The 23,566-nt window shown below is 42.2% G+C and overlaps 3 protein-coding genes and 1 long non-coding RNA gene across 18 annotated transcripts in view; 1 reads left to right on the top strand and 3 right to left on the bottom strand.

Annotated features, from left to right (window-relative positions):
* Positions 1-18,140, bottom strand: part of LOC124191130 (talin-2-like) — a 39,929-nt gene extending 21,789 nt beyond the window's left edge. For 4 of the 15 annotated variants that reach the window (XM_046584241.1, XM_046584164.1, XM_046584155.1 and 1 more), the window contains exons 1-2: positions 6,012-6,121; positions 4,734-4,993 (exon numbers count right to left, since the gene is read on the bottom strand). The gene's annotated coding sequence lies outside the window, so the exon portion shown is untranslated. Of the gene's footprint in view, positions 1-4,733; positions 4,994-5,311; positions 5,793-5,838; positions 6,122-18,115 lie in introns of those variants that run through there. The other 11 variants (XM_046584268.1, XM_046584198.1, XM_046584231.1 and 8 more) reach the window with 10 other exon arrangements.
* On the top strand, positions 16,284-17,822 carry LOC124192659 (protein fem-1 homolog A-like). Its single transcript, XM_046586084.1, has one exon. The coding sequence runs from the start codon at positions 16,284-16,286 to the stop codon at positions 17,820-17,822; it is 1,539 nt and encodes a 512-aa protein (XP_046442040.1).
* Positions 18,141-18,712: 572 nt separating the features above from the next.
* On the bottom strand, positions 18,713-19,799 carry LOC124191219. The gene is made up of 3 exons (XR_006873336.1): positions 19,553-19,799; positions 19,113-19,204; positions 18,713-18,905 (listed from the first exon to the last, which is right to left on the bottom strand). It is a non-coding gene; the product is annotated as an uncharacterized LOC124191219 (long non-coding RNA).
* A 584-nt stretch (positions 19,800-20,383) lies between these two features.
* Positions 20,384-23,475, bottom strand: LOC124191238 (protein ERGIC-53-like). The gene is made up of 12 exons (XM_046584334.1): positions 23,353-23,475; positions 23,017-23,271; positions 22,882-22,938; positions 22,714-22,811; positions 22,446-22,615; positions 22,277-22,376; positions 22,089-22,212; positions 21,870-22,020; positions 21,596-21,810; positions 21,397-21,520; positions 21,050-21,337; positions 20,384-20,988 (listed from the first exon to the last, which is right to left on the bottom strand). Exons 2-12 carry the CDS (start codon positions 23,183-23,185, stop codon positions 20,952-20,954), a joined length of 1,533 nt encoding a protein of 510 aa, XP_046440290.1. The 5' UTR covers positions 23,186-23,271; positions 23,353-23,475; the 3' UTR covers positions 20,384-20,951.
* Between the last annotated feature and the right edge of the window lie 91 nt (positions 23,476-23,566).

Here is a 23,566-nt window from a genome sequence, read left to right on the forward strand (position 1 = left end):
TTCGACCTCACTCACAAGGATTTGGGCAGTCGTAACCATAACCACCCCATCTCCCCCCCCCCCGTCGTCGTTGGAACTCCCACAGTGTCCAATCGTTTCTTCCGTCTCAGAGTCACGTTGGTTCCAGAAGCAGTTTCTCCCACACAAGAGAGAGAGGCCCGGCCGGCAGAGCTACACAATCGATGCAATCTTCACAAATTATACCAAATGACCGGAGCTTTGGGCCCTGCGTATCATCTGGGGGACTGTTTGACATGTATATATGCGTATATATCGGCAGATAAAAGCACTAAAACTCTAGTAGCAGCAGCAGCAGTAGTAGTAGTATCTAGCGGCGGCCTATCTTTATCCCTTTTTGCCATTGGCCGCTTCTTCTTAGCTCCCCCTTTTTGATTTAGAGAGAAAACTCGTGAATCAAAAAGATATCGGCAGCCATCTCGCTGTCCATCTGACGTCGCATTTCTTTTACAGCCCCGAAATAAAAAGGAGAGCCGCGATAAAATCAAATGCCTAGACCAGTCAATGCACACACGAAGGAAGCTGTGGGGGGAAAGAAAAACCCAAGAGGGGGGAATTTGTTTCTTCTGTAAAATGTCAAAACGACCGAGAACTTTTATTCCTCCATTGAGCGATTCCAAACATTTTCTCTTTTCAAATCGGCAGATATTTGTGTGTGTGTGTGTGTATAAAAAGCGGGGCCACGAACGCGTCACCAAAAATAGAACGCCAAAACACAGAGAGAGAGAGGAGAATTCTAAACGGGCCAACAACTATCGGAGGTGGCGAGAGAAGTTCCGGGGCGAGCGCACACACTACACATTCGCCGGATATAGCGGGACGAGCATTTTTTGATGGTGTGTGAGAGAGAGACTTCATTTTTTTCTTTCTGTTTGAAGTTTCTCGACCCAGAATGAAAAAGATCCCAACAACAAAACAAAACAAAAAAACCCAGTCAGAAAACATAGACCATTAAAACGAACGTGTAGGTGCTGCCGGACCGGAGAAAAAGCGGATGAAGCGTCGTGAAAAAAAAAATACACGCAACGATCCTCGTAGCGTACAACTAAAGCCGGTCTAAACATAGCTCGTCCACGCTCACTCTCTCTCCTTCTCGTCGTAGTGTATAGTAAAGCGACTTGGCCCTCTCTATACTATTATTATAACGTTCTCGTGCCAAACTTGTAGAGTTAACGAGATGATTCACGTCAATGGGTTGCCATGAGCCAATAAATACATTCATTAATTTCGACTTGGGGTCGACAGAGGCGACTGTTTCTCAGTCATTGATTTTCCACCGTCAGTCGAGTTTTCACCGTTTCTTAAAAAAATGTAGGGCGGCGTTTTCCGACTAACGAGCAATCAGTGGAATCAGTTTTTGGGGGGGGGGGGATCTTGTAATCAAGACAAAAGGAGGGAAAATGATTAGAATTTCGTGTGTGTGTGGGGAGAAGAAAAAACAAAAGGTGCAGGATAAATGTGGGTGCGGCGGTAGTTAAATATTCCCGTTGAGATCCTGGCGGGCCACACCCGGAAATCGATGGACCACCACCGACTATACAACTCGGATCGATGAGTGTCGAAAAGCACCTACCTAACCTCCGCAACCTAAACATACCCAATCCGACACCACCTACTCTGTTTTTCCTTAACATTTTCTCTCTTTCTCTTTGGGGCTGTTATTAAAACGAAGAGGGAAAGACGATAGCCTACTTGAACCTTACACGGGAAAATAAGCTTTGCGATACATGTATTAATCCCGGCATTGAGCTTCTCCTCTACGCCAGTCAACGCAGCAGACGCTCTAACTCTACGGGTGTCGTTTACAGATTCTCGATTACTTTTTCGTCGTTATACCCCGTTGTCGTCGTCGTGTTGACGCCAAGTTGTGTGTCTGACTACGTACCCAACTTTTTCTATTTTCTGACGAGCCAACTCCGAGTTGTTTAATCTCGGAGAAAGGAAGAAAGAAAACAAAACAAAAAAAAATTGGGGAGAAAACGAGTCGACTGCTACTTGATTGCCGCCGAAAGATTCCTTGCGGGTGTGATAACCCACCGCACGGATCTCTCTCTTTTTTGGCATGGCGGCAAGATCCCAACATTCTTGAGCCACCGACGCCCACCCACAACATCCTATCATACAAGTCCCGGCGACCTACGCGTGATTGCCACAGACATGAAAAGATGACTAATGCACAGCCATTTCCTCTTTTTCTTTTTAAAAAAATGTTACGGGATTCTTTTATTATTTCTTTGGGAAGAGAGTCGAAAAGAATCCGAAAGGAATAATATTGGGACTATCGTACATGGAGATGCTTTCACTTCTCATTGTAACGACGAATGAAAGAGAGAAAAAAAAGATAGATAGATAAGGATATAATATATCTCTTTCCATCACTCGAGTGGCAATCGACTCACCCGTCGCGCAGGAAAGTGCAATGGCGACGATCCTATCCACATATATAATCCTTTGAAAACCGTCTAAAACGTTCGTTAAAGTATGCGAGACGGCGCTCTTCAACACACTCGAGAGCCTCCTTCTCCTCCTTCCTACTCAATAGAAATAATAAGGAGGAGCAAAGACAAAAGCCAACGGGAAAATATCAATGCAATTAGTAGTCGGTGGAGGAAGGAAACGGGAGCACTCCGCCATTGACGATTATTATGACTACGACTACTTTGGCCCCCCAAAAAAAATTAAAAAAAGAAGCATTATTATTTCACTTTGTCGAGCTTTGATTGATGATTCTCGGTCCGTTCGTCATCTGTTATTCTATCAGCTTGTTTGTACAAAAGCCAATCCTTCCCCGATGTCCCCCCTCCACTCCCTTTCTCTCGCCCTTTTTGTGATTGTTTTAGGAAAGTGAAAGAAAACCGAAGGGATCCAAATGGATTGGCGTCTCTCTCCCCATCTTCTTAGCAATGAGAAATGGAGAAGAGGGGGAGCAGCTCTGCGAGCTGTTTGTACAAGTGGTGGACGGACAGAGACACCCACGTACCCCGCAGATGGAAAGTGAGAAGGTGGATGACAACATCTGCGCTGCATCAGGGCGAATATGAAAAAAGGGGCTATGGGATCCTGCCGAGAGATGAAAATGTGGAACAAATAATAAAAACCACACGGAATCTGATCCTCTTAACTCCACCCCCCGGATATAAAAAAGGGGAAAATCATTGCGCGATGGAATTTATTTTTCACTTCAAACTTTTTTTGTGATAAAGCCCAGGAATAGAAAAATGACAAAATCAACATAACAAAAGGACTTTTTTTTTATCAACTACTCTCGTCGTGTGTGTGTTATCGTCGTCAAAAAGTTTCAAAGTTCCGGAGCCCCCCGATCGAACCAGCCCGGCCACAGAAACCGCAGTCAAACGCGGGGCGGCCTCTGACGGTTTTGATCCTGTGCTATGCCGTAATAATCCGGTTGATTTTGAAAGCACACGCACGGAAAATAATATAACACAAAGGCGCACAATGGTGTGTGTGTATACTCTGGTCGTCAGCTCTATGCCAGAGAGAGAGGGAAGAAATATTCCGACCCCACCCAGGTGATTGAAAACATTGAGGCATATGCCACACGCATATGAATTTCCCCCCTTTTTCTTTTTCTTTAACGAATTCGACGACAGACTTGTCATGTCAAGATGATCAACTTTGGATGCACGTCAATCTCTTTCCAGCTCCATTTGGAAATTTGAACTAGAACAACAAAGTAGTCGGGCTGTAATAAAAACGCACAACCCGTTGGAAATTGGCGACCGAGTTGTTGGAATTATGTAGTCGCAACACGAACAACATTCCCATTATAAGGAATATATATTCGTGTAAGTCTTGCCCCGACAACAACAATTTTCGACCTTCTTCTAATTTTGCTTCCATTTGTTTTTTGTTCGTTGAAAGACAATGGAACATGACAGAAAACGGCCACTTGAAGCCAAACAAAAACAAGGGTGTGTGGAATCTAGACGTTGATTTTGACTCCCGGCCCAACAACAGGAGAGAGAGAGAGGAGCGTCAATTTTTGTGTTTTTCTTGTGCCTCGAAGGCCGAAAGATGAACAAGATTGAGAGGGGGAAATTAAAAACAAATAAGCAAAAAGGAAGAGCCTGGCCAGGAAAAGAGTTAAAAGGGCGAAACACAATTTCAGTTCGTGTGTGTGAACATGTCCAGAAATGGTGATATGAAAGTGGGCAGGCAGGCAGTGCCTTGTGTGTAGTAGTATTTGGTGTCACGTCCAGACTCACGAATCGGTTAACGCCCTTGTAACGTTTGCGTGCATGTATATATGGATGTGTTGCGGGCCAACGAGCGCGGCCTTCAGGAGAAACTGACGGCCAACTCCATGGACAGAAAACGCGTTCGATAGGCAACAACTACACTCAACCCTACCCAACCGACCACTCCATCCAATCCCTTGGACACCTTAACCGGGATAGCAAAATAAAGGCACCTGTGCGCCCATCGATGGCTTTTAAAAACTATTTTCCATGTCCTTTTTTTTGGCGTTGGGAGTTGTTTTTCCCCCTTATCGAATGCGACAAGGAGACTCGAAATTCCAATTGCATGTGACAGTTGGAGATACATATAAAACCCGGGGAAGAAGAGAAACGGTAGGCTATTTCTCGTTCGGTGGATATCATTAACCGAAAATAGAAATAAGGGATTTTTTGATACAACGTGGCCTGGGCGACACCCAGGCAAAGGGGCAAAAAAGGTTTAAGAAGATGCTTTACCTCGCCGTTCGTGTGTGGGCGGTTGTGTAGAGCCGCTTGGGCGATTGTTTTCCCAACAGCTCCGTCGACGTGAAGAGCAAAAAAGTTGTCTATGTGCTCTGATGGGTTTCTTCTTCCTTTGAGCTTATCTTGTTTCTTGTTGCTTCCTTGCTGCTGCTTTAGTTTGTTGACGGTTTCCAAAAAGGCCAAAAAAGGAGTTTCGAATGGAGAACTGGGTTCCTCCACCAAACCCGGGGGGTGAAGATACAAAAAAAAAAGACCTGCAACGTTCAGAAACAATGAAACGAAATGAGTTGATCGACTTGAACAATGCAACAAAGACAACACATATCAAAACAAAAAGGAAAGTTAGCCACACAGATGTAATCATCGAGTTCTCGCCTACACCTCAAATTTGTTTCTTTGAATGAATTGAGAAATTCGAATTTTCAAGGAGGGGAAAGTGACGTCATCCTCACAAACTTTCGGCTCAAACCAAGGATTGCTCAACTCAAGTTAGTCAGACTTATAAAAGTAGGCAAAAAAGGTCGCCCCTGTTTTGTTTCATCTAAGAATAATTGGCTATTTTCGGACATTACCGACTATGCTGCTCACTGCAAATGACTAAACTGAAAAACACAATCAACTGCGAGAGAAGCAGACGACAAAAATGTACAAATTGTCAATCACTGGGGGGGAAATGTTATTGACGTTCGATCGGTTCGCATTAAATCCTTAAACACACACTTAAAAAAAGAAGGGTGGCAAAACTTTCAAAATAACAACAACTCGGCGTGCCGTTTTGACAACTGAACGAAAAAAAAAACTATTTCCAGATTTGCAGTAGTAGTACCGAGAGAGAACTAAAATGAACACAAAACGCCAAACGATTTGGGCGAAGTAGTACCCAGAGATAGCGTAGACTGACGGCCGCCTAGTTTTTCGCGTTCAGCTAAAACTAGAAAAAAAAAGGCAAAAATGTTTTCTTTCTTTCGCTTCCTTATAAAGGCATCCAGCTCGGGTATGGTGTGTGTATACCCCACAGAGCGAGATGTAGTACGGGAGTGAGAGCAGCAGCAGAAGAAGGGCTCTAGCAAAGAAAGACAGAGGGCCTTGCCTATAATACCAATAGTCCGCACAGCTGTTTTTTCGTCTGTCCGCCAACGACTCACCGATGCGGCCAACACTTTGAAACGATGCAAAGGTTGACGGTAAACTAGTGAAACGGATTAAAGGGCACGTCAACGGCCATGATTTCGCCAAATTAACTGGTGAACGAACGAAAATGACGAGACTTACAATCAGCGACAGCACTTTCCACCGACACGCCCCTGTTGATACTGAATAAGCAACGCTGCCAGACCTCAAGTCAAATACACCGCGGACCGCGCGCGTCTTTCTGCAGCCCCGGCAACACCTACTTTTTTTTAAAAAAACGAAACTGTGAAAAATAAAAATAAATAGTACAAAACTTTCTTTTTTCAAAGTTCGTTTGCGACTTCTTTGCGGGACTCTTCGTCATCATCTACACGCTGCTCCATCACAGAACTAAAAAGAAGAAACAATACACACCCAGTTGTTTTCATCCAGTGTTGAAAAAGAAAAAAACCTGTCCTCATTTATCATTATTAAGCTCTTTTTCCATGTTAGTACAAATATACACCATATAGACTCCTATGTGTATATACACGGAACTATCGTTATGGCAGCCCTGGTTCGATGTTCCAAGTCGACCCACACGCCGAACACTTTCAATTCAAAGTTCATTTTGTCCGTGCATTTAAGTGATGGATGGAAGAAAATAGCTATAGGATATATAGCTCGTCGGCTCTTTTTCTCATTTCCGCTTCAAACCTTTTTGGGGGAACTTTTTCTCCATTATTTTTTTTTACAAAAAGAACAATTATTTTTCACGTTTCATTAACTACCACACGGTACACTCTTTGGCAGTGTTTCTATCAATTATGACTATTACTTCATTAATTATCGATGCGGATCGGGGGGAAGGTACATATTCAATCCCAAAATTAATTTTCAAATATGCAAGGACCGTCGATTAATAGGCCGGGATTGAAGACATTGCGACGGAATAATAAAACAGCTGATTCTCGGGAATCTTTCTAAGCTCAAACTGTATTTAAGCCCGCAATCTATTTATTGGATGTATACAAGTCAACTGCCTGGAAATGGGTTATAAGAAAAGAAGAAGAAAAAAAAAGGCTTATACACAACTTTCGTAGCTCACAAAAGCTTTTGCCGAGTTGATGTGCGTGAGTGGCGTATAGAGGCAGGGCAAGGCAAGCAAAAGGGTGGAGCGTATCAACATTCATGGAACGAGTCCATTTCGGCTTCTTCACAAAAAAGCTTGAAGGAAAAGAAGAAGAATACACACACAGAGGCAAGGCCTATATATCTAAAACTAACAAGGGCACAACTCTCTTTTTCCATGCCACATCATTGAAAAAGGGAAGGCTCTTGAAGGCAGAAAAACACCAACAAGAGGAGATGGCAGCAGCCGGCCTCCTCCTCCCACTTGTGCTGAGCGCCGGGCAATGAAGAAATATATAAGGGACATTGTGTCTACACATGGGGGAGTAGTAGTAGTAGTATAACACGGTCTATAAAAAGAAATGCCTACTATTTATTTGGATATGTATAGATTGCTCCGATGAGTGTTATGAATCCATCCCGTGATTGCGTTCGATCCTCCTCCCCTACGCAGTTGTCGAGCAATTGCCGCAGAGGATATCAAAGCGATGGTTGCCGGATATCCGTAAAGAAATCAACAGAAGGGACACTCTAGACATTTCGACTCGAGAGACTTGCATATACACACACACAGAGTTAGTATATGGCCGCCAGCTGCATCTATACACCACCATCGTAACGATAAAGAATAATAAAGTCAACCCACATATTTATATTGTACAAGAGAGATGTAGCCGTTGCCAATCGGCTGTCAACTTTGCGGACGTTGCATTCATCCTATATAGCTGGGAACTATGTCCTACTATCCGAACCCTTTTCCTATGTGTTACATCAACAAATCCATAGATTGATATGGAAATGTATTCGGGTTGCGAGGGTGGGCACCCCCCCAATCGATCGTATACACTACACTCTCGTCCGATTTCATTTCCTTCTATGACTTCAATCTTCATCAACTTGAAACAAATTTTCTTTCTTTTTCCCCCATTAGTCGATCCGAAATAGTCGAAACGAAATCAGCCGGCACTCTTCATCTGCTGTTCCGTCAAACTAAATAATCGAATCAGCAGCCTACGGGCGCGTCTATTTTAAATATGTTGGAGAGAAAAAAGGGCGCGAAGAATAAATTTCAATCCGAATTCCAAATGAGCGTCGGCAGCCAAAAGGGGGAACGTATAACAAATGGAAGAAGAAATCAACAATGGGGGAGAAAACGAACGACGTGGAAAAGAACAACTTTTGGATATATAATAAAACATGATGTGTACTCGATAACCCGCCGTTTGCTTGTAGTACTAGTTCCTCTATATAGAGTTGTGTACGTCGGGTCATTGATGACGGCACTCGATTTCCCCGACTGGAGTTAACGACGCGTGCGGTAATCATCGATGAGCAACAACAGAAATGTCGGAGTCTCTTTTGTGTGTGTATTCCCCTCCAATGGGATCCTCTTTGAAAAATCTATTCCAAACGTTAGATCAATTATTTCGGAGATCAATGCGCTAATCAATGCGAGTTTCCATTTCAAACGAACTTGCGCGGGAAATTTCGAAATGGATTTTTCTTCGCCGACACTGCAGTGCATAATACACACACAACATCCAGCGGAAAGAACCTTTTTTTTCCAGGGCCAATCTAATCGAATCAAAAGGTTTTCCTTTTTTTCTGCCCAGCAGTGCTGTGCTGTGCCACTGCGTCTTAAAAAAGGGACTTGTTCTATCCGCTGCACGGTTGTATGTAATGTATTTTGTTATTCCGGGTTGATCGTCGCAAGTGTACAGAGCGCTCCTCCGGTATATAGACGATCGTCTACTGGGGTACAACGTCATGGCTGTACTTTTGAGTAGGTACGTATATACATATGTAGAGAGGACACACAGGCGACGGGGGAACAAGTCAAAATCTACACAGGGCCAGAGAATATGTCAGAGATCCCGGCACGTCGCCCTTCTTGACTTTGATCTCGTGACGCCTTTGATCAAGTGCTGGATTGATCCGGCCGCCTCCGCCGGAGTGGTGTAGTAATGGCTGTCGCGGTTTTCGACTGCTGCTGCATTATATCGCCAAGCCCAGCATGTTCGACATGAGACTTTTTGACGGGCAGAGAGACATGACAAGCCTACGACACCGCCTACACCAGGCGCATTATTACCTTCACATGCTGGGAATTTCCAGGATCAAATTGACTTAACAAGTTACAAAATAAAAAAAGTTTGTTTGTGTTTGGCGCGGTTTTCTCTCAGCCGAAAAAAAGACAAATAAAAAGTGAACAACAACAACAACAAAAAGAGGAAGGGGGGACATGCTGACTGGGCGAAAAATAAAAAAGGAACCGGATATACGTGGAGGACGATAGAATGAGCACGGGGGCAACATCCCATCGTCAGCAGCCAGTAGCTAAAAGGAAGTTGCGAGTTCGATCCAAAAAAAAGCAAACGCTCCCCCCCTTCTTCTTCTTCTGAAAAAGAAGGATCGTCGATCCTTCTATTTCTTTGCCTCCTCCCTCCAGTGACTTTTCCTTCCGGAGTCGGCAGAGTTTCCGGCCCGACTCTCTCCCACATCGCTCCCATCGTCCTCAGCATTGCCAAGGAGCAGCCTGTATATACTTTGATAGTCATGCAACGTAGAAGATGATGGCCCTAAATAGTAACTGCAATCTTACTATTCTTGTATTGAGTTGAGTTAAACAAGTCGGAGTGGGCCATGCGTCACTTCCGACAAGTTTGTCGCTGTCGACCCAACGAGGAGAGACACACCAAGAAGAAGACGCTCAATTGGCACGGAACGTATTTCTAATACGCACAACGACCAGCAGCTAGCTACGAGATAATAACGGGACAATAACAAAAGAGCCGTGATGCGCATCTGGGACCAGCACTAGCGTACGCTAGCGCAGTAAATGTCATCTGCAACTCGGCAATTACTCTCTTAGACTCTCGTTCTATTTCGTCCAGGCTTTGACCGAAATATTGTCTGACCTTCTTCTCCTCTGTGTGCGTCTCGCAAGGATCTTTTATTATGTAGACCAAAAGGTTTTCACGATGTTACGTTATAGACAAAGACATCCGAGCCGGAGCTTCTTGAAATGTCATCTGTATATATACGGACAGTAAGGACTTGTACATAGGTATTTGGTCGAACCCCCAGATGACGAGCTCCTTTTTCATCCGAAATCAGATTACATCACAAGAGTTGCAGGCTACATGATGCAGAGGTTCAAATTTGGCTCGTTCCCGTTAGACTCAGCCAATATACTATGACTATGTATGTATAGATTATTCGGATGGGTATGCGCTCGTGACACATTTGTCTGATTACCAATAAATGGGGTCGAGACGATACTCGAGAAGTTGTGTCGTAAATATTCATGCGACGCACATTTCTTGGATATGCAATAATAGAATTGCTTTAATAATCGGAGGAGATGTAGACAAATAACTCGGACACATACATTTGATGGTAATTAATCTAACTTTTGAGTGTGTCCGAAAAAAAGAAAAAGTGAATGATGATGGGGAGTGTATGCGGAGCTCTGCCTATAGCTCTGATGGGCGTTTGGCTCCTGTTCCAGTGCTATAATACACACTGCGGGAGTTCTCCGCGCACAACCGTAACGGCTAAACCACCTCCCGACCAACAACTAATCCATCATCGCGTGTATAAATCTCAAACTGGTGCCAGCTCGGCTCGTCATCAACAACAACAACAGCTTCATATATCTTATAGTATATATTCTCTAGTTTGTTGGATATAGGCGCCCAGTTTCGCTTCAGAGGTTTTAGCTATAACATTATTCGTATAGAGTTGCCATAAAAATATCAACAACTGCGTCTACAGCCCTCAGCATCGATTTATATCCGCAGAAACAACAATCAAAACAGTTGAAATTTGCATTCGTAGAAAAAATGGACATAGAATTTTATGATTGTCTAGATGTTATGCAAGGGATGGACATTTTCCGTTCCATTCCCAACCATTTGATTACATATATATCTGCCGCTATATAGTCGATGAAATACTTTATGACGGCAAGCGAAATAATAAAAAAATATATAAAAACGACCGTCGTATACTATACATGCATTATTTCGACTTCCTTCCTCTTTTTTTTTTTCTTTTGGGCTTTTGATTTGATGCACAGCTCATTTCACTTATACAGGAGAAAGGGGGGGGAGAAGAGATTGGGGTGCGGGATTGTTTATCGCCGACAGATATGAAAATAAAGCGCCCGAAAAATAAAATAAAAATAGAGAAAGAAACATAATTTAATTGCGCGAATAGCAAATTGAATGTCTTTCCCATGTAGAACATCCTCCTCCCCCCCCTATCCCATTCAAAATGAAATATATATCGTCAACGGGATGGATGATAAAAGGAGAGTCGCAGATATCGATTATGTGGTCCGCACCATTAAGATCCCGAGACACACACACCATTTCGGCGTCTAGTATAGAAGATCTATCAAGACCTTTTTCTGAACCATTATTAATAACAAGCTTCGAGACTTTTTAGCCCAACTAAAAATGTTTCGATCCAAACACAAAAGAGGAGGTCCTCTATAGATAAAATTTCTTCCATCGAGTTAAGTTGTGTGTGTGTTGTTAAGACTATATAGTAGCTCTCAGAGGCAGCTGAGCCAATTCCTGTTTTTATGTGTACATAGATCGGGGCCGAGCGACAATGGGAAAACCTCTCTTTTGCCAGGCGCCTATTTATGACACAATATCGCGTGTGTATATATCCAGTGCAGGGCCACATCGAAATAGGAAGGCATCTAATAATGCCGGGGCTGCTGGATATATCTGGAAAAAATCGCGCGGGGTGGAATGGATGTATATAGAGTGGGGGGAGTGGGGGGCCGGCTCCTGCCATAGAATAACAAAAGAGTAGTGTGCTGGCCCCAGTCTCAAAAAGAAGAAAGAAAAGAAGCATGAAAGAAAAAAGGAGAACGACGACTATACTTCCTTCTTCCATCAGCGTGATAGATATTCCCTTGTCTGCACAGGCCATCTCCTCCATGACAAATTGAGTCGCCCGCCGACGACTTTCACATCGTCGAGATTGTTCAGCTCGGCGGGACAGCCCAGTACAGCCCAGCTCAGCTCAAGTTAAAGCCCCCCCCTTGCTTGTCAACTGCCATCCACTCTATCCGATGGCTTGGGCTCCTCTTGTTATATTCCCTCCTATTGTCTTATGCATTTTGTTTATAGATTTATTCCAGTTAGAAACGGGCCGACGAGAATGAACGCCTACAAGTTCTCTGACACGTTGATAACATTTCCCCCTTAGATTCTTACGTCATCCGTATCTTTTCCAGTCGATCGAGTCTACAAATAATAAGACGCGTACAAAAGCCTTCATGTTTTCCAAAGTGCTTTGAGCTATTTGTCCTAGATGTGATGAATCTCAGTTATATAGCCCAGCATAGAAAGCGATAAAAATCAAAGCTAGAAGTAGAAGAAATTCCCAAAAATTTATGCTCGGACCGTCAAACATTTCTTCCTTCCTTTCTCGCTGTCGATAAAACATTACTCGGATGTCGGTGGGTGGAAACAGGAAGAAGAATTTAATGTTGGCTGTAGATCTCTCTCTCTACGCGCATTACACACTAAATCAACTCTTAGATAGAGAGAGAGAGAGCGCCGGGGCTTCTTCTTCTATAGGCCGTAATATCCATACACGAGTATAACATCACATCCGGAAGAGAAAGAGAGAGAAATGGAGGGGGCGGAAGCTCTACACACGAGAGAGAGAGAGAGAGGGAAAGGTCATTTTTTATCCCGAAACTCTGGGGCCATTAGATATTTTCGCAGTCGAGAGAGAAAGTGAAAAAGAGAGTCGAAATAGTCGCCCGGCCATGAATGCTGCGCTCCCATTGGCCCCCACCATCTGAGCTGTTCTTCTTCGTGCTGCATGCTGGGATCTTTGGGGCACATCTTTATTATTGCCGGGGCTAGTTTTCAACAAGGGGAGAGAAAAAAAAAGAAGATGTAGCAATGCCCTCGATCCTGATTGGTGCCCCCCCAACAAACCCAGCAGCAGCCAGCGATCTTCTTCCTCCCTCTTTTCATTCTCTTCCGCTATATTCTGTGCGGAAGAGAGAGAGGAAGGCAAAACGCCAGGGTCTTTTTGGATGGATATGGATCGTCGGCACTTCTTCTTCTTCTTCTTCTTCCCCCTCTCTTCCATAGTAGAACAGTATACATATACATAATAAAAGAAAGGGCATATAACGGGTGGTGGGGGGGAATAAAGAATAAGACACAAATCCTGCACAACTAGAATAACATCTTCTCTTATAGTACATTGATTTTTCTCTCTAATGTTGTTCGGTTGGACAATGCATATTCCAGCAGCCGGAGGAAGAAGAAGAAGAAGAAAAATACAAAACTTTTTCAGGATTTTGGGATCCGACCAAATCGTATATATAGTAATTCTATTCAATTATTTAATGCTAGGAATAAACCTCATGTATCAAAAGATAACGCAATACATTTTTAGTGCCATCCCGAAAAACTTGACCCGAATAAATCAACTCGCGCACACACACACACAGCAGAAAAGCTCTCAGCACTTTGCTATATGATCAAGATATTAACATAGTGATTGGATGGAGCTGCTCAACTGCTCCCGAGCTGTCCTGTGTTTACGTAAAGCCAGTCTTGTTATGCACAACAACACACACCACCCCAGCATAGCAGCATATATACTCTTTGATGACGTTAAAGCTTTCGAGATTAATCGCTGATGTAACGCCCTGGTAGCTGGCACTCTTATCGAGGGGTCGAATCAATCACGCGATTGACCCCCCCCCCCTCCTCCTCTTCCTAGCCTTGCACGCAATGATTCAGGATTTTGATGAACTCGGGATATTTCTTGATGTGTTAACCCTTTTAGTGATACACCCCATGGACGTATACTACATCGTGAAAGAGGATAAATAACTCTAATTAAATCAAGAAAACAGGGGCTTGACGTTGATTTATCGCCCACTTTTCACCGATAATTTCCTTTGTACACTGCGTAATAATACGTACATAGAGTTCTATAGATTGTTTTTATATGGACATTCAGATTTGTGTCCCCCCATTTTATTGGATTACATTTTCTATAAGCGTTATTTTATCAATTTCTGTTGGAAGAAGAAGAAAAAACAACCGAAATCAATTTTGAATTCGGCACTTTAGTAGTTCAGGGATTTAACGCAGTGACAAGAGAAAAGTAAAAAAATAAATAAAGAAAAAGGACATAAAGGAATAGACGTGGGTCAGAATTGTCTGTCCTCAGTGACTTTAACGTAGCGTCCGCTATATATCTTTTATACAGTCTAACCGGATTGACGACGATATCTTACTAGTGAAAACGGACATTTTTTTGTGGGTGAGGGGAGTTGCCTTGGTCCTTTTGAATAAATTTTCACTTTTGTGCCTATACAAAAATATCGATTTCGGTTGGTTGAACATTCTGGGAATGAATGAAAGATTCAAAAGCTTCGCTTCATTGATCAATTCACGGCATGTTTTCTTTTTCTATCTTTTTATTAGATATGCCCCCAATCAATAAGAATAAGGATATAGGGAAAAAGGTCTTTTCTTACTGGAACAGTTTCAAAATTCGGTGGGGGTCGATTTTCCCTTTTTTTTATATATATATAATAACCAGAAACCTTGATATATCATGGATCTCCTGTTTCGCACAGGACTATGATCCGTCATTCTGTCGCAGGACACTTTAGCCCTCCTTCCCCCGAATAGCCGGAAAATAAAAATAAAAGAAAAATTGGGTAAAGGTTTTTTTTTTTTCTCTGGCATGACAAGAAATATCCCGCTGTGTGTTGTGTTTTTGGGCCTTTTAGATATATACTGGCTACTCTGTGTGAATAATATAATCGGATTACAAGCGCGTATAGCAACAAAGGCGGCGTGATCCGCCGTGATTTGCTGGCCAGTCTCTCTTCTACAACATCTTTTATCTATGTACTACATGCCACAATTCTCCTGGCTTTATAGTTATATATAAACAGATATGGTTTCAATTCGATTACGCAGACTTTGGAATACATCTAAAAGAATACAAAATACATGACCAGTGCAATCATAATAATTTCAGGAGGAGATATACGTTTGAAATCGATCCATTTGATTAGATTTACATACGAAATTCGATCCTGAATCAAAATAAAATCCTCGAGTCACTGTTTTAATTGAATAAATCATATCGCTAAAGTCATTTATCGATCGTTATGCACAAAGCTTCGTAGCCCCCCCCAAAAAGGATCTCAAGCGTTTTAATACACTCGAGCGATTACTTATTACTTAGCCGTCACGATACTTTGGATTGGATGGATTTGGCGCTCCCTCCAGCTCATGAATCTTTACACAATTTTTGCAAATCTATACGCTAATATACTTGGTGGAGCTCGGCACGAGTATAGACGGAGGCTTTCCATCATGATCGAACGTGAGCTACAAAGAACTGCGGGAAGAATAACAGAACCATTATCGTTTTTTTCAAGAGATGAAGGGGAGGTTATTTATTGTTTTCTCCCTACTTCCTCCTCCTCCACGTGTTATGACAAGTCAGCTCGTCCCGTCCCATGATTGAGCATGCCTCTAAAACCAGCCAAAGAGAGGGAATAACAAGGATTTGTGTATCTTCTTCTTCTTCTTCTCAATTCGATCGATTCAGCTGCTGCCAACTCTGTACTACTTATACAAGCTTTTATCACTTTTATTTATTTTTCTGGCCGGCAAACATAAAGTTACATGTTTTTTTCTTTTATTTGCGTTGAGCGTGTATTCTGTTTTCTAGACGGAATGTCAAAATACCCAACTCTGCACTTTGTGTGAAACGCACGACATGATGTTCTTTGATATTTTTGCAATCATTGTCAATCTGAGTGAACAAGAGAACACAAATATTTTTCCTCTTTTTAGATCTGCGCGGTAGTCTACAGGCGAGACGGAACTCAAATAAGAAAAACCACGAACGTTTGATTAAGGATTTTCGCTGTTACGTCTAGCGCTGACAAAAATGGATTCTTTTGAATTTGCTCATTTCCGATGGCGGCGCATATCCGGCGCCAACTGAAATGTCATTTAAACTATTTTCTTTCAAATGATTTGAATTCACGTCAATTGAATAAGATGGGAAAAATTCTAATTTCGTCGAAATTAATTTCGAATAAATAATTGGACCAATAATTTTAATTCAAAAGTCATTAAATCGCCTGTTTGGGGAACATGCGAATCGGAACCGTCGCCTACCGAATCTACAAGTACGGGTCCACACAAAGTAATGAGAATGTAATAATCTGGATTTTCATTTGGATTCAACTAAGCTTTTTCTCAATCAATAATAACGATGGATTTATGTACCGCCATCACTTCTGGGAGCGTCGACAATGTCCGGCACGTAATCGAAGTCGGCAAAGCCGACGTTAACACGACCGTAATAATGAGCTCACACGGCATTACTTTTGAGCCGGTGAATACTCCGCTGACCCTGGCCGTTCAACTTGGTCGACTGGACGTAATCCAACTTTTGCTGGACAAGGGCGCCAACGTCAACCAGCCCAACTCGGAGGGATTAACTCCACTCACGATGGCAGCGACTGGATTCCGTACCGGGAGCCACAAGCCCAACGAAGAGATCTTCCGACTGATTTTGGAACAAGCCGGCCAGCCCATTGGCCGCCAGGGTCAGATCGATGCGCTCGAACTCATCGGCGCTACTTACTTCAAAAATTCGACGACCAACAGCGGATTCAGTTTCGAGCGGGGAATGTTTTACTGGAGGAAAGCCATGGCCCTGCGCTACGACGTGGAGCCCGTCATGCCCAAAACGGCCGTCGTTGGATTGTCCGAATGCGCCCGTAAGGCCTTCGCCGTTTCAGAAATTGGCACTTTGGAGGAGCTGGAAAATTTGAGTCTTTTCTACGACAACGATACGTTCAAAGTCCAGGCTCTTTTGACCAGCTATCGCATTCTGGGCGGGAGCAACTGCTGGACATGGCTGCTATTGTCATCCTACGCTGTGTTTTGCTGGAAATTGGACAACAGGCAACGTTTCATCGATTACAATATGCTCACTCTCGAGTGCTCTCTTTTGGTCGAGGATCCTTTGGTTTACGAGTCTGCTCACATGATCCGTCGCTTGACGCTGGCCTTTTACTTTTTAATCACGGAGGAATCAAATTCTGACAGACAACTCGTCTCTTTCACCAACGTCATGCCCGTCCTGTCCACCACTTTTCGGTTGCTGAAAATGAATTCGATTTACCGCAGCGAACTGCTGGATTGCGTCGTACAATTAACGATCCTGCTCACTTCGATGGATTTGACGCCGGAGCAAAGCTTCCAGTTCAAGTCGTGCCTGTACCAACTAGTCCGTCTGGAAGAATCTTTTGATGCCAGCAGCGGACGAAATCTGCTCCTGACGGCCTGTTCACCAACAAGCCCTTCATTTAGACGGGCGTTTCTTTCGAGAGAAAATCTGAGACTCGGATTCCATCACTGTGGAAAATTGCCATCCGCAAAAGTTATACGCGTCCTGCTCGAAGTGGGCGCCGATCCTGATTCGACGGACAAGGCGTTAAACACGGGACTTCACTTATTGATCAAAAGCGGCGAGAGGGAATCTTCGACAGCTGTGCGGACTTTATTCCAAGCCGGAACTCACGTCGACCAAACTAACAAGGACGGTGAAACCATGACCGATTTACTCTACAAGGATTATACGCCAAGGATTTGCGAGGAAAACACGATTCTCGTCAATCCGCTGCAATTTCCGTCGCTCAAATGTCTCTGCGCTCGTGCAGTACGTCGGTACGGCAACCTTCCCGATGATGCCCGTCATCGCCTTGTGCCTTCAAATCTATTTGATTTTATCCATTTGCACTGATTCAAGTTCAAGTTATCGATTACAATTAAATTCTCATTTCTGATGATCAAAAATACACGTCCAATTTCATTAAATTTGTTGCTTTCACTTGATTTTAAAATTCAAGCCGTAGTAAAATGTTTTATTGTCGAGATTTAATCGACAGAGAGCTTAGAAGCAAATTGAGTAAATCTCTGGTTAAAGCCGTTTGTGCAATAACGCCGAGTTTATGTTTTGTACGACACCTATTTAACCCAATCAAGAACCAGAGATTTAAGTTGATGTAAAATAGAAACGATTGTTTGCACACTTACTGTTTACTGCAGAAGTGCAAACTTCTGAGAGATGATTGTCAGTTTCAGTATTTAACACTTCAAAACGGTCAACCAATATTTGAACGAACAGAAATTCCGCACTAACATACGAAGTCAGACAGCCATCGCACAAACATTGAACATGTTTGTGGATTGCACCTGCTACTACATCACGCCAAGCAGACACAATAAAGATAAAGTAGAGATAACACAAGTCCATAAAGTTACCGTTTAAAATAGAAAGGAATTTTAGCCATAAACGAGGAGGTGTCGAACGAGCAGGTCCCTCTTGGACATACAATTATTTAGTTGCATTTTGCTTGAGGTGTGTAGAGTTCAAATATTTTTGAAATTGATGTTTACCCACACAAAGTTGTGAGGTACGCAAAAACAGGCCTGATCTGCAGTCGTTCTATAAACGAGTTATTTAAATGAACCCTGACTGAATAAACAAAAGCGGCAAGTGAAAACAGTTGCAGTCAATAACCGCCTAGCTCAGGAATAATCGTACTCCGTACGGCGTACGCCTACTCTGTCACGATTTCTAATCAACGCCAGCAAATAGTCAAAAAGAAGAATAGAGAAACAGAGAGTTTTCCTACCTTTAAGCCTAGGAAATTCGGCCAGGCATCACCAAGTGCTCCATCCGCAGTAAAAGTTGAAGACATCAGGCCAGGTGGGATAGAAAAAAGGACCTCCTCGTGAATAATACCCATACACACTAGGGTGTACACAAGGGTAGAAGGGATTTAAAGAAAAAGAAATTTCTCCAATCAAATGGGATGTTTATCTAAATAAAAAATAAAAAAATTGTTACGGCAAATATTTACAGAACACAACAAGTAAGAAAAAGTTGAAAACAAGACAGTGGGTAACCCCTAATTTGTAATAATCAGGAGAATAAAGTTCCCAAGTAAAAAACTGCATTTATGCAAGTTATGTATCACTAAAATGTCTTTAGCAGGTCACAGGAGATAAAAGTAACGAATATTATTACCACAGTGATGTTGCTGAAATTGTTGCTGGTGGACCAGCCCAAGCAAAACTTACATAACTTTTTTGTTCGGATGGCTGGCTCAGGCCTGAAATCTGCACAAAGGAAAAGGTTATAGGCTACATAGTGCAAACAAACTGCCATGCATAAACAGGGGGCTTACACGAAAAATCTAGACTGCAGCGCACCTAGTGGCCTGACGTTGCTCCAAGCCTCCAGCATAGCTATGCGCTGGCATAGCGCAACGTCAGACTGCAGCGCACCTAGCGGCCTGACGTTGCAATAGCCAAAATACACTATAGCAACGTCAGCCTGACGTTGCAATAGCGACGACCGGGCTTACATGATAAACTCTCAATATAAGCTCTAACATTTCACAAATTTGGAAGTTTTCTATTTAACTCCCATAGTCATTCTATTTGTATTCGCTTCGTTTTATTTACCCGCCAAAAACAGCATGGAATGGAGAGCGTGACAAATTCACACGAGTTCACACCGAGACAACTGCGACAGAGTTCACACGACGACCACATTTTTGTGATTTAATTTGTTCTGCTATTTTTCGTGCATCTACGTGTACGTTTCCAAAAAAGTGATCGTTTCGTTTTATTTGTAATCTTATTTAAAACAAGTTTGTTCTCCAGTTTTTCGAAACTTGTAAAGCAGACGACACTTTTGACTCTTCTTCTACCATTCGTCATCTTTTTAAAAGTATCGATAGAAACAATAAAAAATCGACCCCCCCCCTTCTAAATCCAAACCGCTCAAAATCGATCATTAAGCGGTTTTCTCACCCGCTGAACGGATCGGGAAAGGTAAATTTGCACGAAGCCCGCAAATAATTACTTTTAGACCAAAACCGCCTCAATAAGACCCCCATTGAAACACTTTTGGAAGCCAAGAGAGAATGATAGTCAACTTTATACAGTATTAGATTTCGCCATGTCATAACATGTCATAGGCTATAAATTCTAAGTAGCCTACAACTGTGACATCGCGTGTCTACAACAGCTGCTTCTTACGCAAGCTTACGTGATCGTTACAGGTGCAACACAATATATTATGTTAACACAGATTAAAAAAACTGGTGTTTACCAAAATACCGATAAACCTTATTCTAACCTTGGGTCTTGTTTGTTAAGCGAACAGATAAATTTAAATAAACAACGATATAGGACTTACTGTAGGCTACTTTCTATTAACAATAACTAGAGATGTCCAACCAAGAGTTGAGCTTATTACTGAGCGGCGCCAGGAATTTTACTCCAATAAGCTGTGGTACCGAAGGCAGTGTATTTCTCTCTGATACGTTTTGCTTTCAAAATCCCGGCGTGAAAAGTTGTGAAGGTGGAATGTGTACCATGAACATTCCGCAGCTATATGAAAAATAACACGAAAATGGGGGGGGGGGCAGAAAATATTCGCCTTTTAGGCAGAATCACATCCATTCACTACGCTGTATAAAACACATTCATCACAAAATGAAACCATTCAAAAAATAATTTCCTTCTGCACGATGAAATAAAAAAAATTGCATTAAACAAGACGGATAACGACATCCAGATTAACTATACATTAATCATGTCGTGCATTACCCCGTGATGTTATTTTTAAGTCAATCAAATTGCCACTTATTTTGCATTCATGCACCAAACTCAAATTATGCATTGAGGTATTCTTAAAAAAAAAAAATGATAAAAAAATATTAGTATGTAGTTTCGCCGGATTCCAATCACTCAGTTTCACAAGCAGGGAAAATCCACTACCTCCTCAACACTTTTGGTCTCCACATAAAATTCTTCTGTTATTTTTGTAACAAATGGAAATCGATACTCTGCATTCCTAATAAAATTTCTTAGCTTGCGCTTCCTTTGTATCCCTACAATATAAAAATAACGGATAAGTAAGATAAGTTCATAGACTTTAAACGGTTAACGTACCTGTAGATGAAATATCCGATCATGATAACCATCTGAATGACCATAAAGACAGCAAAGATGGTAGTACTGAGACATGGTTGCGCTGTAGGGCAGGAAGTGACAGGTTGTGCGGCCAGGCGCTGAGCTGTTACACTAATATCTCGTTTAATTAAATTTAGTCCCTCTTTGACTTCATTCAAACTATTCTGAACGTGATCGTAACCGATGGGCTGTGCAGACCCGCCCACCTGTTTACCCTGATTCTGAACGATGGTGGCAGTTCGTTGATGGATTTCGGTGACGTATGCCCTAAACAACAAACGATTAGACATCCGTAATTTTTCAGAAAAGGTTCAGTTCTAATTTACTTGATTTCTCGAGCTGCACCAACGATTTCACGCTGATTTGCGAGAGCTGTATCGACTTCGTGGCGCCGAAGAACGTCGCCACCTGGAACTTGACCTGTTACACTAGGTTGCGCGACTCCGCCAACTGCATAATAAACGGTACAGATTATATGGGCTTGGCTTTAACTACACTACCAAAATGTAGGAAATAAAAACAAACCTTGGTTAGTTTGAATGGCTGACATCAGGCTGAGTGTCCGTTCTTGACGTCCAACAAGGTCGTCCATTTTGCGCTGAATATCCCGCAAAGCATCAAACATTTTGCTCTGTCCAGCGAAAATTTGTCCTAACTCGCGCTGGTTATCAGTTTCAAACCATTCCTCTGGATTTTCCATTTTGCCAGTATCAGCCTCATCTGGATGAGCCTGTCGGTATCTAAATTGGACGAAAACGATTAAAACCAAAATTCAAACCGAACCGAACAAGAGCCTTACTCGTCTTTCTGCTTCTGTAGTTTATCTTGATAATCCTGGAATTCTTGTGAGAGCTTCGCACGTTCATCTTCAGGAATATGAGGTTCGTTTGTACCGGTGGAGTCAGAGCTTTGCAAATTGTAAGTGAGGAATTTAAGGGCATCGTGATCATCTACAACAGCACGTGATGACGCTTTAAAATTATTGTTCATTTCGATATAAAAATATGTTGATTATTACCAGCAAGACCACCAGTTGCAGCAGTGACACCAAAGTATCCATACTTTGGCAATACGACATTTTCGACCCTGAAACACATTTCGTAATCTTGTTCGTTGTTTGACATTCCATTGTGAAACATAACCTATACAATTAAGAATTTGAGAATAATACTGAAGAACAAATGAAAGCAATTGGGAATAATATACCGAAAGCGTGTTGTGGTAGTACTCTATTTTGGCTCGAACTGGAAACGGTTTGTTTCTGAAATCTCTCAAACAACCGGCTAACTGTTGCGTAGAACCATCCCTAATGAACGTGATAAAGTAATGTTATCACTATGTTATTTTTATTCCTAATTAATTCATTTAAGCTTACAGCTGATGAGAATAGGATTGAGATCCATCATTTGTCATTGCCATGATAAAGGGATTGTTGTGTTTGTTGTCATTATCAAAGGAGTCAAAGAAAAGACCCAGACCGTTCCAGTTATCATTGGAACCAAACACAGGCCCCTCAACACCTTTGCTCTCTGTATACCACAAAGCCTATAAAAGAAAACATTTTTATAAACCACAAATAAAAATAGACAATACGATAATCAATTGAGCAGCAATTTTTAAGAAGTCAAATTCAAAAACTGTACCAAGCCATCAGCTCCAATTCTTCCACGACCAGTTACTCTAAACACCAACTCAACCTCCCACCATTCAAAATCAGTTGGCGTTCTAGTCCAAATTTGGCCTAAGTATTAACAATCAACATTCAATAGTGGTATTGCCTAAAATTACGTTCAATATAATTGCATCTTTACCTTTTTGACTTCTGAGAGATGGAGTGATTCGGACCATTTCTTCATTGGCAATGGCATCTTTTTAATGAATTGAAACAAAAGTTAAGGATTAGAATTGAGTAAACACATGACATCACTAATAAGAGCACGTCTTACTTCCTGAGTATTCCCAAAACGGAACACTTCCATCTTTTTGCGCCAAGTAAGGTGGCTTAAAACTGTACTTGTACTGAAAGCTCCGGAATGGATTTTGAGCGTTGATACTATTAAACAAAAATACAACAGCTAAACCAACAAGTAGTTTCCATCTGGCCGGCAGTGCCATGTTGGAACTCGGTAAGAGAGATCCCCAAGAAGATCAAGACGGGATCGCCGAAAAGACACTTCGAAATGACAGGTATCTACCGGAGTCTGTGGAGAGGGAAAAATGTCTAATCGATTTCTTAAACTTTCTTAAATTCAGAATTTAAATTGAATGAATTCAGGGCTCACAACGAAGAAATTTGAGTATGAAAAATATATTGGAATCAATTTTTTGGCAGCCAAAATTAAATATTAGTGAATTATTATATAAAACGATATAAATTAGAACTTCTCGCATTCGCGCTGCTAGAAAGAATAGGGAAGTTTTCTTCATTTTCCGCCGGCATCGCCGCATTTCTGCTCGAATTACGATGACGTGTGATTTCGCAGCCGGAATTTTTCC

Source organism: Daphnia pulex, chromosome 1, assembly GCF_021134715.1.
Source record: "Daphnia pulex isolate KAP4 chromosome 1, ASM2113471v1".
Classification (NCBI taxonomy): domain Eukaryota; kingdom Metazoa; phylum Arthropoda; class Branchiopoda; order Diplostraca; family Daphniidae; genus Daphnia; species Daphnia pulex.

Coding starts and splice junctions, on each gene's coding strand:
- LOC124192659 (XM_046586084.1), top strand. CDS start 16,284: ATGGATTTATGTACCGCCATCACTTCTGGGAGCGTCGACAATGTCCGG.
- LOC124191238 (XM_046584334.1), bottom strand. CDS start 23,185: ATGGCACTGCCGGCCAGATGGAAACTACTTGTTGGTTTAGCTGTTGTA. Junction 22,213..22,276: donor ACTACCACAACACGCTTTCG/GTATATTATTCC, acceptor TTAATTGTATAG/GTTATGTTTCACAATGGAAT. Junction 21,338..21,396: donor GGTGCAGCTCGAGAAATCAA/GTAAATTAGAAC, acceptor TTTGTTGTTTAG/GGCATACGTCACCGAAATCC.